Below are 17,755 nucleotides of genomic sequence, written 5' to 3'. Positions count from 1 at the left end.
TGCAGTTTCTTTGAGCAATCATGTCATTATGAAAGTCATCAAAGTTGTTCAGCTTTCTTTCAAAGATCACTCCAGCTGTCCCCTCTTATCCAAAACTTCTGATTCCAACAAAAAACAACATGGCAAAGGCCAAATACTAAACCTCATTTTTCAATATGGTATTTCTTAAAATCAATGAAAAAAATCCATCACTGATTCAGAGTTTGTGCCCACAGCTTGTTTAAAATCTTAGATCTCCAGTGCTTCTCATGTTGGGTAATATGTAATGTGGCTACATTTGCAGGCCTTTTATCTTGCTACTTGGTCTGTTCAGCTTTTGAGATTGGGCTTAAATGTACTTCCTTACTGGTTGAAAGGGCTGACTTGGTATATTTATTCAAATTGAAATATTCTGCTGCTGACAACCTCCCAGGAAGTAAAATAAACATTTAATTGGGTTCAAATTTTTGCCTTTAAATGTCCTTGAAATTCATCTGCAGCAGCTGCCATAGTGTCAACTACTGTCTGACTATTTACAGTCCCAAGAACTTCATGTCAAGCCAGAAAAAAACATGATTAATAAACAGAAAAGTACCTGCACTGACCCTACACTCTTAACTTCACAAGAGAAAATAATAAAGTTAATACCATGATGATTTGTGCAAAAAAAATCTTTTCTGCAAAGACGTGTAAGAGACGTGCAATGCCACACATGGACAAGTGCCACTTGTAACCAGGTTGCTTTATAGAATTGCTTGAGGCTTAAAACTCCACAGGATACCTTTTAAGAAAGGTTCGGGCTTTATTATGTTTTGTGGATTGCTACTGTGTTCTACCACCACTTAAAACCTCTCAGGAAGGGTGAACATGGTAATGGTGAGAATGGCGAGAAACAGCATCAGCTTACAACAGGTAGAGCAGAGCATGTGCTTTTTTTTCAGTTTTTTTTTTTATTGCATCCGCGCCATGTTCGAAATGTGGATGTTGGTCTATATTTTATTACACTTCTGAACATTTGCATTAGCTCACCCAACTGTGTAATGCTTTATCTTATTCCTCTCTCTGTGTTCCTGTCACTGTGTAACAGAGTGGGCACCCTTGGGCGATTTAAATGTTTAATGACCGCAGCCTGTGGCGTGGAGACGCTACCCTCTTCCCGATGTTCTTTTTGCTTACAGTAGTGAAGGAGTTTGCTCAGAATGACATCGGGCCTCTTGTCAGCCCCCCTCCTGCACTCTCACTTTGCAGACTATTTAGTCCCAGAGCTGCCACTTCCCATTAATCTCTATCATTCTCCCTCTCTCACTTCTGCCTCTTGGCGCTCGTCTCTTTCCCTTGACATTACTCTTGCTCCCACTCTTTGTCCCCCTTTTTTTTTTTCCTTTTTCAACCGGCATCTGCTCTTTCCATCACCTTCTGTTTGTTCCTCTTCCTTTGCGTCTTTCTCCTATTCTGTCTCATCCTGTCACCCCCTCCTCACCCCCTCCCCTGGTAAATAGATATGAGGCAAAGTCACATTGCATGTCATCTGCAGCAAAATACATTTTTTATTATGCATGTTTACACAAAGCTTCATTGAAATGTTTGTGATTTGTGGAGCTTTGGAAGATGGGGAGGAAGGTGGGTAGACATGGCTTGTAATTTTGGATGGTTTGGATTAGAAGGATGGGTAGTCTAAAATATTTAACACCTCTCTGGCTTAGATTCTAACACTCAATTTTATTCTTTCCTCTTCTTTTTTTTCTTTCCCTCTGATCTATTCTTTCTTCATGCAAGTCCCTGGCCTTACACCATCTTCCAGCGCGGTTTTGATCTTGTGATGGGAGAACAACCTTCTGATCGTATTTTCAGGTAAGACGAACTTCATAAAACTGTGTTTTATCCAGATGTAAAACATTTTTATTTGGGGTGTCAGTCACATAACTTATTATGAGTATGAGGGATATAGGCAGCAAATAATAAACACAATTAGGTTTTAAAACAAAACAAACAAACAATAATATATATATATATATATATATATATATATACACATAAACAGCTAATTTCTTTTAAAAATATTTTGTTTTTACTGTGCTGGAAATGCTGTTTATCCAGTTTCCAGTCACTGGCTAGGCAACAAAAATATGTCATGAGTTCATTCAAAACTCAGCAGTGCACACTCCTTAAATGGGAAAATTTTAAAATAAATAAATAGCCTGGTGAGAGCAGCTTAATGGATCATTTACATGCTTTAAAACCAGACCTATGACCTAAAAGACACTCATACAAATTTTACAACTGAGAAGAGTTTCTGCCCTCTTAGCGAAGTTTTTTGCCATGGATAGCTCCTTTAACTTGATATCTGTACCAAAATATGTCAGAAAGCTACTACTCCCTAATTGTGTTAAACATACCAGTGTTGCAAAGGATTAAATTGCACCCGTACTAGAGAACTGATTCATGTTAAATCAGTCAGAGCTGATGTGAAAGAGAGAGTGAACTTTCCTTGCACCTTGTTGAAATCTACTACTTTGGAAGGGATCCAACAAAGTCTGCAAGAAATTTTGGTGTATTTATTTGCAGCTTGTAAACTCAGAAAAATCAAAGTTTAATGGTTAAAGTGGTGGTTTAGAAAATGCTAAGGTGTTACTTTTGTCCTTTCTTTAAACACACACATTGGTCATTATATGCTTGTTCTTTCAGCGCGCCCTTCTTTTAAATTCTTCACATCGCATGACAGGACAAAAGCTCATGTTTTAGGTTTATTGTCTCTCCCAAGTTCTGACTTGTCTATCAGCTACTGAGGTACTGTCTTTATTAAGTGTGTGACTACTTACTTTGCAATGCAGCAGCTAAAAAATATTAAGATTAGTTTGGTTACTACTTGCAAATACAAAAGACAGTCATACAGTTTATGCAGACTTCTGTTGTGGTTGTTAGGACAGTCTGTTGGGAACAAATAGGGAGACTGCCATCACACTTTATCTCCTGTAAATACTTTGAAGCATTGCCTTCCCTCTTGGCATGTTCTTTAGAAGAAGCCTTCTCCCCCTCTGTACAGCTCTGTCATGTTATTCTCAGACTGTTCTCACCCAGCTATCCATCCCAATTTAACTAGTTTAGTTTCCAGCTAACTCCATAAAATGATTGTACGCTACACATATTTTTAAAAGACCTGGAAATCCAGAAAGCTGTCAGAGAGCAATTTAGCTGTTATTTTCTTTTGTAAAGCAGATACATTCTTACAGGAAAAGCAGAGCAAACAAAAAAGGAAGAGACAAACGCAGAGGGTTAGCTTCAGACACACAACACTTGCTATCAGCGTGGTATTAGCTGCAGGAACTTTCTCTGAGGACTGCAAACATGTTTTCCTCACAGCAAATATTTCCCATGGGAACGCCTCGTTTTTCCACCTCCACTTCTCATAGGGGGAGTCAAATAAGTCTTGTAGCAGTGCTGAAGTCCCCAGTTGTCCATTATAAAACATTGCTTGGTAAGTGGCTGCTAATTTGTCCAAGATTTGTCACCTTTATACGTCATGCTGCATCACAGGGAATATCAGCACAACTGCTGTACAAATTCCCACTAGAACTGGCTTAAGCTTTCAGCTCATGATAACTCACTAGAACCAAATGTTCTACATTAAAAGGAAAAACAGCAGCTTTCATCCGCTTGAAATTGACTTTGGAACAAAAGGAGTAATTTGGCTGATATAAGTGAATGTTCTGTTTGTGTAGTGGTTTTCATCACTCTGGTCTTTAAGTGACTAGTAGTGCACGCAGCCCTTACAATTCACTGCCCTTTTCATATGCTAAGTTAGCATTTTATTAAATGCAAATTGAACAATTTAAAATGAGGAAATATGTTTAGCCTGCATAAAAATGGTTGTTAACCATTTAATCAACAACTTCCCCTCTTTTGCATTACAAGTATTATTCATACATTATTCATCAGTGCTAGTAATGCATTTGATGTTAATCTGCATCACTGTTTAACTTAAACTTCCAACTATTACATTTCATCTGCAGTGTTTTAAAGATTGATGATATTCATTGTATCACAAATCAAAAAAAATTAAAAGCCTTTGTTTGAGACATCTGTTGTTTACAGATTCATCACCATGTTTTGTCCGCAGGGAAACTCTTATTGGTGCTTTTTTTTGTCAGGAATCCTCATTAGGTATGCATTGCATCCACAAACACACAGTGTCCCTCTGCTTCAGAAAGATTAATGCAAAAAAGATAACTTTGCTGAAAAGTAAAATAAATAATCTCTAACCAACTTGAGGCTATAACTTTTATTATTCTTTAATTAAGTAATGCAGTGGAGATATTTATCTATGAAAAATCGCTATTTTGATACGTGGTAATTCTTTTTTTTTTCCCGGATGAGAAGAAACTTTTGACTTTTTAAAGTTTGAGAAGATAAGCCTAATGATCTCAGCTTTTATTTAATTTGTTTTGTTTGTTTGTTTTTTTTTTGTTGTTGTTGTTTTGTTTTTGTTTTTTTGAGGGGGAGGAGATGTCAAAATTCTAGAAAGCAATGTTTTAAAGTTTGGAAGCTGAGGACTGGAACATGAGGGCCCAGTGAAAGATGTCACCAGGAGTTCAGGATCTGAGAGATTTCTGTATCCTGAAGTAGGCTAAACTTAACAAAACCAGATGTCAGATAGAGTTGTGCGGAGATGCTAGATAGAGAAGACCTGGGTGTAACTGTTGAAATAAGTAGTTCTGTTCTTGGGTAGAATAGAATAGAATAGAATGCCTTTTATTGTCATTATACACATGTACAACGAGATTAAAAGATAGTTATATCTACAAAGCCATTTAAACATCAGAAGTTAAGATGCGGTCGACACAAGATTCCATTTTAACACGTAAAACAATTAATAGAAAAGGTCTTAATAGTAGATGTACTTGTATGCAATGAAGGGAGAAGCTTAAGTTTTCCACTTCTGCAGTACTGATGATACCGTAGTATTTGTATATTGGTTGGTGAGCTTTGCAGGTCACATGAGGTTACTGGTTTTAGTCACACTTGAGGGTAAAGTTGTGCTTTTCTCTCTTCTCATTGATGTACTCATAGGTTTTAGTTATTTTGTTCTTTTCTTTTCAGAACTGTAGAAATATTTACATAGCTGGAACTTCTGGAAAGTAGATGATTGCTCCTGTTCTGATCTTAATCAGTAACTCATCATTTGTGTTTTGTGTTTCAGTGTTATCACGTCTAGAATACTAAACTAGTGGACACAATGGATGCTTGTGTAAGACATTGCATCCTTATTTTGATTTCCGCCCCTCTAATCTTTTAGGTTGTTCAAATTTAAGACAGATGGAGACCAAATAAATTTACATCACAAATGCTAGAAATAATACTGAGATTTTACATATACAAACCACAGTTATGGTCGTTCCTAGTCCTGACGTACTGGTGCTTTGTAAGGGCTGTGAAAGCATGTAAACAGGCACCATGATTTTTGTCACGTACTTCAACAAGTATCTTCAGCTCCTAACCCTAACCAAACAACTAACGCTTCACTAAGTTTAGCTGTATTGGTCTTGCACTCTTTAATTCTTCATGGGACTGAAGAGGTAGGAATATTTAATTTTTTCATTTATTTTTCCTTTTATATATATATATATATATATATATATATATAAATATATATTTTTTTTTAATCACGCGTTAATTTTTTTTTTTTTTTTTTTTTTTTTTTTCTGGCCGCTGGCTTTGATGACAGAAACATGGCGTCCATGTCTCTCTTCCCTGCTGCAGCGGTGCATCTGACGTGGTCGGGAGAGAGCGGATTTATTAAAATAAAGAGATGTTTTCTGTCTGGAACAGGAAGAAGAAAAAAAGAACCGACGTTTCTCTTTGTCAAAATACATGCAGATGGACAGAACATCGTAATTTTTGGACGGGAAACTTTTTTATTATTTTTTTTTTTTAAAAATGCGGTTTTAATTTATGCAAGACAGCAAAGGTAAGATATGCTTTCTGACTTTTACAAACGTGAAGCATAAATCGGGTCTTCTTCTGCCTCTGGTTCGGTGAATCTTGGTCATAGCGAGATGAAACTTCCAGCTGTGGAATCTGTGAGATGTGAGCTTTCAGTAGAGGAGTCGTTAGTTCATGTTCATGCTGTGGGGTGGACACGGGGAGACATAATTTGTGTTTACATGTTGTTCGGACTTTGTGTAGCTGCACTTTAAATAATTTGTTGTCTTAACTGTGTTTGTTGGTGACAGAAATGGTTTTACTGAGCTGGTAGCTGAGATTCTGGACTTTCTGTGGATACCACACGTAGAGATTTACATCTACAGACCTGACGTTACACCCGGCACGAGATGTTAACCCCTTAACTCCCGGTAGCGGAGGCTGAAAATTAAAGTTTAGATAAATTATAGGCCAGAAATCTGGATAATGAAGCACTGAAGGTGCATGGATGGAAGTTATTGTGCATATTGTGAATATTTCTCTCTCCTCACCATCTAGAAGCTGTGAGATTCTAATCCTGCTTTCTGTCTGTTCACCTGATGCTGATATTCATCACATATTGTTCCTTCTGTGTTTAGAAGGAAGCAGCTTCACAGCTTTAAATTCATCCTGCTAACATTTTACCTTTTAGTTAGTAAATCCTGAACATTTCATCCTTCTTTGTCATAAATATGTGATTTTATAAATATATATATAGAAATATTTTATCTGAAAATTGCTGCTAAACCTGTTTATGTGTTTAGTGCAGGGGTCTGCAACCTTTCCAATCCAAAGAGCCATTTTTCCCCTCAGCCAGCTAAATAAAACTACTTTAGAGACGCAAATGTTACGAGACTTTTCAAAAAGGCAAGTTAATATATATTTTTTAATGAAGAGCCACCATAGGATGTTTATTTTTGAAGAACCACATTTTTATTTCCATTTTTAAGGTTTTAAAATAAAGGAAAATTTAAAACCTTTATAAAAAAAAAGAAGATAGACAAACTTTCTGCTAAGGAATGTAGATATTTGTGAAAAATGATGTAAAAGAAAGGAAAAAAAAGTCCATGGTTTCCAACCTAATGACAAGAAAGATAGATTTAAAAAAAAAATATTTTAGCCACATATTTAGAGGCATTGTGGAAGGTCCAGAGAGACACTTGCAGCTCCAGAGTTGCAGGTTGGAGACCCCTGATGTAGTGTTTGTAAACCAAAACTTACTGCATTTCTTTTTATAGATGTAGGCCTTTTTTTAAAGGAAAGAGACATTTTGAGCATAACGATGCAATTAATTGTGATTAATCGCAGCATGTCATGCGATTAATCGCGATTAAAAATTTTAATCGTTGCCCATCAGTAATACATATATACATACATATATATATATATATATATATATATATATATATATATATTTTTTTTTTTTTTTTTTTTTATTTCTTACACTGAAAGTGTCCACCTGTAACTTTTGTTGTCCTTCTGCAGATTCACATACACCTTGGGAGAAGGAATGTGGCTGCCACTGAGTAAAAGCTTCGTGATCCCCCCTGCCGAGCTCGCCATCAACCCATCAGCCAAATGCAAGACAGACATGACAGTGATGGAGGATGCGGTGGATGTGAGGTGGGAGACATTTAGTAACACCACTTTTCTTGGATATTACTTTTGAAGATGACAAAAGGCACTCTCACTAAAGAAATAAAAAGGTTTGATTCATGCATTTAGATCCTTCTGACTGTGTCACCTGAACAGGAAACGAGCATCACTGGTAGTTTCTGTCGACTCTGTTTTATTTAACAGATGAGAATTTATCATGAATACATATTTAAATATCTCTAACAACTATGCCCTTTTTATCCCTCAAAATACAGCCGTCAGCTCTGTTTTCTTCTCTAACAACAACAGCTTTTCTTCTTTTTTTTTTTTTTTTTTACTGTTGTTGCAGTGAGGTTTAATCATCCCTGTAAGATTGATCCAGAGGTCATGATTAAGAGGGTAATAAAATTTTAAGCTCCAACACAAAATCCATTTTAATGAATCATAGGTGGAAAAGGGAGTTAGAAAAAGAAGAAAAAAAATAAGAAAATAACAATTATTGGTAATTCCAAGCCACAAACAGCATTTCGATTGTTAAATGGTTCATAACTTCTAAGACAATCTGCTCTGTTAGCAATGATTGTGTTTGTGTCTGGACTGCAGAGAGACCCGTAAGTGAGCCAAAAACAAAGCTGCAGTCTGAAATTGGACCCAGCCGACATCTGTGATGCTACATAATTATTTACCCGCTTTGCTTTGCTAGCAGTGGGTGGTTAACTTGGCATCATTTGGTCAAGAAGTAGACGTCTTCATAACAAGGCAGGCATTTAGTGAATCATCATCATCTGAATGCGATAAATATGAAACAAATAATATAATCTTCTCATTAGAAATGTAATGTGCATGCCTGTGCTGGGCCCTAACACTACACATTTTCTTATAAAAGAACCAGGATTATCATTTCGGTATAAACTCAAAATAGAGATTATATGGACAGCCAAGACATGTTGCATAAATTGAATATAAAACTTTGGTCTGTTAGGAGATTATGAATCCTTTTTGTACATAAAATGGCCTTGTCCCCTACGACCCACTCAAATTGCGTTAAATAATGAAAAGTTCTCTTCTCTGTATACAGTATGTGAGTGTGTGTTTACAACAAACACTATATATAAATGTGTCAGCACACATGCTAGCAGCAATTAATTTGAGTGTTTTTAATGGGTTCCGGTTTCCCACATTGTAGTGTACAGACTTGCTCAAAGCTGGTAAATAATTATGAGCTTTGATTAAACATCTGCAGGAACAAACACAGACAGAAAAAAACAAGTTCTTGGGAAAACATGCTGTTATTTCATAGCTATTAATAGGTTTAATTAGCAATAGCATGAAGTCACAGCTCAGCTTCAGCAGGTGTTTCTCATTTTTTCATGTTTATATATAAATAATTATTTTACAGGTAAAAGAGGAAGACATTATCAACATTAAAATGTTATATACATATACATATACATATACAGTATGTGTGAGGTTGTAGGTGTGAATGTGATTTGTGGTCAGGCAGACAGGTAAAGTGCTCTTGAAATGCTGTCCATTTACATAGAGTAGCTGTCAGTTCCCATTCATCCCCACTGTCTCAATCATCAACACAGACTGGCAGCAATGCTGCAAAAACATGAAGTGTCGGCCATATTGGCTCTTCTGTTGTTCCAGGGACAGAGACACAATAGATTGCAGACTGCTCTGTGAGTTGTTGGCATAAAGTGTACTGACTGGGTAAGAAATTCCATTCCCTAGACTAAAGAGAAGTTGGTAAGTGCCAAATATGTGCAAATGTATATTTACAGCAGTTTATAAAGTCTAGAAAATAATATAGTATGCAACTGAAGTGCAGAAATACTTTTAGTTTCACGCAACAGCTAGAACTGTCGGACCGTGAGGAGGCACATTGGAGCAGTGTAGGAAGATAAAGTGACCTGAGTCTCCTAGAGGCAAGAACAATAAATAGGAGAGCACTCAGCTATGTTATCCACGTTCTGGTTTTCATGATATTTTTAGACACAATGAACAATGGACACGTGTTAAACTGCTCTAAACATACAAGTACAGTAAACACATTTATCAAGCGAACATGTCAGTTTAGTCAATAAAGCATTCTGATCAAGGGCATGATGATGATTTTGAGCGCTACAGTAAGACAAACCTTTTAAATCCATTCCAGCTGTGAAAGTGATGCCTAACGGAAAATGGACGAAGTTAAACAGAGTACTATTAATAGTTTGTTGCTGAGCTACTTTGCTCATTGGTCAGAGGCATTATTGATCACAGAGAATGTTAATGGAGCTCCATATTGTTGGGCAAACAGGATTAGCGTGCAGACTAGAGGTTGGTCCTTGTGTTTAGTAGTGGGCGATGCCTTAAAACTATGCTGGCATATGCCCTCTCTACATGTTAATATAGTTTCAGACCCTGCCCTAATTTTCAATGGTCGTTAGCCCTGTAAAAATGATGTCAGGTAAAATTAGTCTCGCTCACATGAACATCCCCATTATTTCTCCTCATTAGCACGTACTGCAGGCAATCAAGGAGTTTTTATTTTTTCTATTATGCAGAGTTAGAGGTGAACACCTGGGATACCTGCTATAGAAAATAATCGTACAGTAACAATAGTATGAAGATGTGATTATGTTATGAAGAATACCATGAAACATAAGGTGTTTGACAGAATTTGCCTATACTGTACAACTATTTTACTTGTGAATACACTGTTAATAATTAGGCAAAAATGCTTATGTGATATGGTGAACATACTGTATATGAGAGGGAAATTTGGCAAATTCTTAATATGTTTTACAGAAACATGTGTTTGAAGTCACATTACTGCAGTGTAATCAAATATGTTTATGTCTTTTTAATGCCGCTTTGAATTCAGAGTTTCTGCTGCTGTCGTTCTTATTTTTTTGTGCAGTTATGTTAAAAATGTATAATGTATAAAAATGTATAATCTGTGTTCAAATTTTGCAGGGCGAGTGAAGGTTTTTGATTCCTGTTAAATCAGGGAAGAAGTAAATCAAAGAGAAAAGCCAAATTTAGGACAGTGGTAGCAGTTAGAAATCTGAAATTCACAACTTTAATGATAGATAGGAAGTCTAATACCAGGGTTAAATGGACAAGAGGTAGACCAAACAAATCTTTATCCTGGCATATAAATGGATGTTGCATTGACACTTGGATAAGTGTAAACATTTTTGCATTTTTAGATCCACATGGCACCAGTGCTTTCTTGCAGCACAGACCTCCCCTTGGCAAAACAGCAGTCACCCTGACAAAACTGTTTAAGAAGGGCCCAAAACGAACAGAACGGAGACCCTCAGGTGTTCATGTGGCTTCCAAACTCCCCAGATGCTAATCTGATGGAATCTGTGAAAAGCAAACCCAACCAAAAAAAAGCCAACCCACAGGGCTCAAAGGATCTATTGCTGGTACCCGACACTCCAGGACCTCTTCTCTGTCTGCAACCTGACTGGTCAGGTTTTAGAGTCTTTTAGCATGAAGAGAAACAACTCTATGTTAAGTGTTCCCACAAGCCTATCCTTAATAAAATGTGCAATTATAATTGTTTTGTAATAGATAGACTCACATTGACCTTAAGTTATAGATAATTCAGCATTGTGACTCATATGTGGCATTTTCAAATCCTTACAGCCACATCCAAGTCAAGATGGCTTCCAATTATTAATTTGATTTATTATTTTTTATACTTTCATTTATCTATTTATTCATGGAAAAAAGGGTCTGTTACTAAAACATTAAGGATAACATTCTATTTTCCAGGATAGTTTGCAGGAGTTTGTTCTACTTTAGAATAAATGTAGTTGATGTAGACATGTGGCAGGTTGTGTTTCTATATGTAATGGCTGTGGGACACAGTTGCTTTCATGAAACAGCCGCTGATGACTGATGAAAAGGATAAATTTGATTTGGGCCTAAAAGGCAAATAGCAGTGGCTGGAAATGAAGGGGGGTACAACAGGGACAGCAGCATTCACCTGTTGGCCCCCTGGTTATTTCACTCTTCTCTTGTAACTGGCTTATATTGATGAAACCTCCATGAAAGCTGTTATTCACCTGATAGTCCATATATGAATTATTTTGGCAACTTTGTAAGAACGACAACAAAAAGGACACGAGATGAAAAAACAAAACACCATATTACTCTTAGTTTGAATTAGATAAATTGGTAAATGGAGAACCATGTTTGACAGTGACAAAATAACAATGTTTGCTGATTAAAGTAACATTAGCTATTCCAAATAAAATATTAAATCTCCCAAATTGAGTTTAAATTGAACCTGTATTGTCTGATGGGAACTATGATTAAAATATTAACTCAGTTGTCCTCCTCATCAACAGAATGTGCTAAACTTTTCTTTTATAATTTAAGTAAATGGCACTTTAAGTTAGTTTAAAGCAGCTTTTAAGCTGGTTTATTGTGTATAGCACCAGTTTATCTCTGGACAAAACCCTATGTGTTGGAGTTTTTAAAGTTAGGTTTTAAAATCAGGACAATATTAGTGTGGATAAGGGTAAAGCTGTAACCATGCAGACTGAATAATCTTTGTCGTGCATGAAGAGAAAATGTTAGAGCATGAATAAAAAGGTAATGGTAATTATTAGACATTGTAAGCTCTTATTGCATAGAGCTGTAGCTATGAGCACAAATGACCTCCTGTAATGTTAAGTGTTGCAGCCAAGCTGAAGGAGCCTCTGACTGAATACACTCTACTGTTTAATCATTATATTGTGTAGAAGGTGTACAGTGCTCTTTATATAATCAGCTCTAGTGGTTCCAGGAAAGTTTTCAGCACAGAGCCAACTTTCTTTATCAGTTTATTCATTTTTTCCAAGTCACTGGCTCTGATTCTGCTGCCACAACAGATGGCTGCGAAGCCAATTACACTCTCCACAACAAGGAAGCATGCAAAAATTAAAGGACCTGAGCTTTATAAAGAAGCAGAATCTGTACACTTCTTTTTTGTAGACTACCTCATTGTTACATTTCCAGCTTATTATAAGTTAAACACCCAGGTAATTGACCAGAACCTTAAGACTCTATCTGGTGGAAATTATGTTTGGCTTGCTCTTGATTCTCCTTAAATCTATAGCCACCTTCTTTTGTGCTGTTCACATTCGAGATGAGATAGTTCCCAAACCAGTAAGGCTATGTCGCCAATTGAAGTTTGTAAAACTACAGAGTAAAATAATTCCACTATGTGGCTCTTCATATAAACAATCCACTGGATGTAACACCTTTTACTCCAGTTCTAACTAGCGTATAGCCCAGAAACATTTGCAATACTGACTACAGTTTAGTCATTTCTTACTTCTACATTTCTGCACTGATCCACTGCATTATCTTTCTGGCTACACCAAAAAAAAAAAAAAAAAAACACAAAAATGTTTAACTTAGTAATGTTTTCATGTTTTAACTTAGTTTTAATTTAGTAAATGTTCATTGTCATTTTTGTTCTTAGACAGAAATTCCAGAAATGATTTTACAGATTTTAAAGCGACTTCCTTAAAACCATGGCGATTGTTCCTTGTAGAGGTTGTAAAGGTTGTAGAGCTTTTAATTTATTTATTTATTTTTTGGATCATTTATCTATGTGCACACAATCAGTGTACGGATGATTCAGTGAAGAGTGAAGAGTTTTTTTTTTTTTTCATCAATATTTGCTCAACTTACAGTCATACAACGTACGTGTGAGTAATATGACTTTCTTTGAGCTGTAGCATAAAGACTCAGGATGCTCTGGATTCTATGACTGAAGCTCAGCACCAGTTGGTGAATTGTACAAACAAAGTTGATGGAGATCCCTTCATGTTTTCTATATTAAACAGTATTTAGACTAGAAATAAACTGTAAGAAATGGCTGTGAAATAAAAGTGAAAAAACATAAACTGTTACTTTTAACTGCTCACATAAAGGATGTTATTGAGTGTCAGACAAGATTTATTTTCTTATAGTTGCAGAGCCATTTGACTTATCTCATTATACTGAACTAAGTCTGAAAAAAGAGCTCCAGTGTCTCTTTGTGGTTATTAATCAGCTGCTTTCTGAATTAAAATCAGAACTGAAAAATTAACAAGCATTCATGAGCAAAATTAAAAAGAAAAATAGTGCTAGTTAACAGGCACATATCACCAATTTGATGCAAATGACTTGTGAGTGAAGGAATTGTACAGACAAGCATGTGCATCAAAGGCTCCAGCTGTATGTGTTATTAATTAATGGGCTTCCTAGGCCACAGCTGGTCAAAGCCACTGATGGGATGGACATGGACAAGTTTATATTTTAAGCTTGTGACTGACATAAGCCAAAGGTAACAAACTGATTTAAAATGCCTGCAAAACATCTAAATTGTTGCCTGCCAGTGGACATTTGTTACTATATCAGTAAGAAGAAAAAGACCCACTACCTTTGCTTTAACTGTCATTGTTCTTGTTACATAAGGGGAAGACATGGTGGACAAACTGCACTTACTGGGATTTCTATTCAGCTCAAGAGTACATTGCCGCAGCAAGAAGTAGCAAATCCTTTATGTATATAGTGAAAAAAGTGAGGTCAGGAAGAATGATCATCTCTATCATTGAGATGCAATTAGAATTCACCTTTGTCATAACCATAACAAAAACGTAATCCTTGGAGACCAAATGAAAAATAAGTTTGGCTTCTTGGTTAAAAGCCAGGAGCGGGAAGTCTGACAGAGCCTCCCTTTGGATGAAAAAATGAGATCCTCTATTACAGAACAAATATAGACAAATTTCTTCTTCTGATTCTTAAATCAACACTACTACCAGCTGTACATTTGACTATTTTACTACGAGCAAATAGAGGATTTAAACCAGACTGTTGTTTCTGGGTGTTTATGTGTGTGTAGATGCACGCTGGCCTAAACGAAATATTTACAGTTGTCAATTGTTTTTAATCAAAAGATGAGTGATTCAATACCAAGGCACAGAAAAGGGTAGGGGTGGTGGAGACATGTCACTATCAAGTCCTGTGATCAGGCCTCTCTCTACGTTATCTGCAGCAAGGTACATATGCTGTAAGTCCCGCCCTCTAACCTGTTTCAGCTGATATGATTGGCTCTGCTCCTTTCAGTTCTTGCTGATGTGATTGGCTGTCTCTGTTGAAACAGCCAGCAGTTTTGGCTCCACACTACCAGAGAGCAGATGGGATTCACGGCTCTCTGAAGGGAGTCAGATCTTGAGGAGCCATTCCTTTCAAAGAGTCACTCAAAAGACTGCCTCGTTCTTTTTTTTTTTTTTTTTTTTTTTAGAATTCAGTCAGGGTTAACTTACTAACTTTTATCAAGAAAATAATCACTAATAACAATTCCAAGGTAAGACTTGAATCAGAACTATCGAAAATTACACATCCCACCAATATTAGTCTGTTGTTGTAATTTTTAATGATATATAGGAATAACAAGCAATAATAATAATGATAATAACAATTACCTATATAAAATTTACTATAAAATACAATATAAAGAAAGAAAGAATAAACCTGAGCAATATCAGTGCAAATTTGAATAAATGCTTTAGATAGAACTCAGAATTTGTTTCTGAACAACACTCTCTGCCCATAGAAGCTTCACATGAATGGAGCGCGTTGGACTTCAGACTCCTATGATGGCATACATGTGATAAAGGCAGCGTGGAAAATTTGTATATAAAAAAAATGGCTCACAAATGAACAGCTCACAGCTGTGACTTGATTCCCATCGTTCATTTCAAAGAGCCGTTCTAAAGAATCGATTCGTTCATGAGCACCATAACTCTAGTTGTGTCTTAAGTCAGAATGTCAGGATTAAAGAAAAGAAAGATGGACATCAGCAGGTGTTTTAGAGTATTATATTTACTTTACTTCTACCTAGTCAGTAATTTATTTTCTTTGCCTCTCCTGTCCAGCGTCATAGCAAGCAGAATGATAGTCTAGTTGCTGTGTTGTGCCGAACAAATTTGCTTTGCCAAGGGGAGGCTTATGGGTATAAGGTTCCTCTTGATAATGTGATTCATTTATTTATTTATTTACTTTGAATTATGGCATCTATGTAACCTTGCTGGACCTGAACGGAGGGGACAGAAAAAGAAGGAAGACAGCAAAAAGAAGCAAAGGGGAAAGAAGGAAGAAGAAAGAGTAGGGCAAAAACACCACAGACAGAAGGCAGCAACCCTTCAATGCACACTATCACCAGAGAAAAAACTGCTAAATTTGTACATAAACACACTAGAAAATTTCCTACGGCTTTTACAGGAAAACAGAGCAGCCAGTGATTAAGAGTTCTTAAATGATAACCAAATGATGACTCCACCCCCCCAAAGATAGAGGGCCCGCACCATGCCTAGGAGAACCAGGGCCCGCGAGACAACCACCCGGCGTGGGCCAGCACCCACCCCGATGTTCCAGCCACACACCCCGGGAACCATCTACTCCAACCTCCACCCCATATAACCCCTCACTCACACCCTCCCCTGCGCTGTACCCATAAGCACTCACTATCACACAGTCCCAGGCGGACGAGAAGACAGTGAGCCCCAAACCCGGTCTACACCACCACCCCCAGCCAAACCCCCACTACATCCAGATGCGGCAGACCGGGCACCCCCTAGAACCAGCAGCCCATCACTGCAGTCAAACCGGGTTCCGGATCCCAGGGCAACCACTTCCCTCTTCCCACCCCCTGCCACACCCGTGGTTAACAGGGGTGTGAGAGCACCTCCTGTTTATGAAGTGTGTGTTTGCAGTCAAAATTGAGGGGCAGTGACCGCATTGTGCTGGGAGCGCAGCCACCTTAGTGGCCCCACCCGCCATGCACTAGATGGCACGCCCCCCCTAAGATGTTGTTTGTGTTTCTTGTGTTTCTTGTGTTTTGGTGTCTAAGTGCAGTTAAAACTAAGAGGCGAGTTGCCACAGGGTGCAGCCGAGGAGGCCACTTAAATGGCCCCCTCCGCTCCACCCTGCATGGTGTGCAAGCCTCCAAAGTCCTTACGCGTGTATGTGTGTGTGGGTGTGTGTGTGTGTGAGAGAGAGAGAAAAAGAGAGTGGGAAAGAAGAGGGATCTGGGGATGTAAGTGTAGAGGGAAGCAAACTTCCCTCTGGATGGTGACCCTCTGGTGGCATTAGGCAGTGGCGTGCACAGACATTTTGAGGGGCAGGTGCTCAGTTTTTTAAAAAGGGCACTTTGCAGAGGGGGTGAAACCGCCACCTATGTTTAATTATAGTGTGGAAAAAACATTACAGGCTTTTATGTACTTGCAAATTTATTGAAATAAGTTACTGTACATGAACCTGGTACTGATCTGACACTGCTCTCCCTATCTTCCTCATCTTCCATGCTGGTAGAGAGAATACAGTCATGCATCTTTGAGTAAGACTGCTTAGTGACAAGAGTCAATGCATTACACCACTAAGACTAACACCAGTCTGCAACTTCCTAAGCCTGACTTCGATGCCTCACCACTAGCTGTGTTCTGCAGACAAATTCTAGTTGGGTATTTCTGATGGGAGAAAACAATATGAAGTGAAGAAGGGAAAAAAAGTAAAAAAAAATATTAATTTGTATTTGTAGATCATTTTAACTTATCTAAATAATTTTTAATTCAAGATTCATAACCTACAATTTTTAAAAATACTCAGAAGACTACCAAAGATAACTTTTTGTTCAAGCAGGGTCAACTTAGTGTTACACAAAATACTATTTCTGTAGTCATAGCCTCCTATTTTCTGTGTTATTTACTACTGTAGTGTGTTTCATCACCTTTACAGTAAATGCTTCCATTTTTCAGCAACATTTAGCATATTTGTTTTTCTCTGTGTTCACACACTTCAGTTTCAACTCTGATTTTTCTGCAGTTTATTTTCATGTGGCAGCTTTATTTAGAATGCTTTGTAAATAACTCATATTTGTCTGATCTGTTGAGCGTTTTCCCCTGGCACCTCAAGGAAACACTGTTTCACTTTCTTGAGGCATGCTGATTTACCCTGCTTTCAAGCCATCCACCCCCCCAATGTCTGATCATTAGTTGCAACATTGCTTTTCTTTTATAGACAGATAAACGAGTCCTGATGTTCTTACTGTGATTAGCTGGTGTCAAGAAGAAATGGCCTATGGTTTTTTTTCTAATTATAGGTTGAAATGTATCATATGACTTAGATCACACTCTTCTTTCAACTTTAACTACAACAGCTACACAGCTACACTATTAAACAAATG

At 37.3% G+C, this 17,755-nt stretch overlaps 1 protein-coding gene across 3 annotated transcripts in view; it reads left to right on the top strand.

The window, feature by feature from the left end:
- The window catches only part of astn1 (astrotactin 1), a 400,574-nt gene that overhangs the window by 126,416 nt on the left and 256,403 nt on the right, over positions 1-17,755 (top strand). For all 3 annotated transcript variants that reach the window (XM_041992000.1, XM_041991999.1, XM_041992001.1), the window contains 2 exons: positions 1,756-1,830; positions 7,423-7,560. In XM_041992000.1, coding sequence (XP_041847934.1) covers positions 1,756-1,830; positions 7,423-7,560 — 213 coding nt within the window. The remainder of the gene's footprint in view (positions 1-1,755; positions 1,831-7,422; positions 7,561-17,755) is intronic.

The sequence above is a fragment of the Melanotaenia boesemani genome, chromosome 8 (genome assembly GCF_017639745.1).
Source record: "Melanotaenia boesemani isolate fMelBoe1 chromosome 8, fMelBoe1.pri, whole genome shotgun sequence".
In the NCBI taxonomy this organism is placed as follows: domain Eukaryota; kingdom Metazoa; phylum Chordata; class Actinopteri; order Atheriniformes; family Melanotaeniidae; genus Melanotaenia; species Melanotaenia boesemani.
The sequence above is the reverse complement of the archived record's forward strand: the minus strand, read 5'-3'. Positions and strand labels throughout refer to the sequence as shown.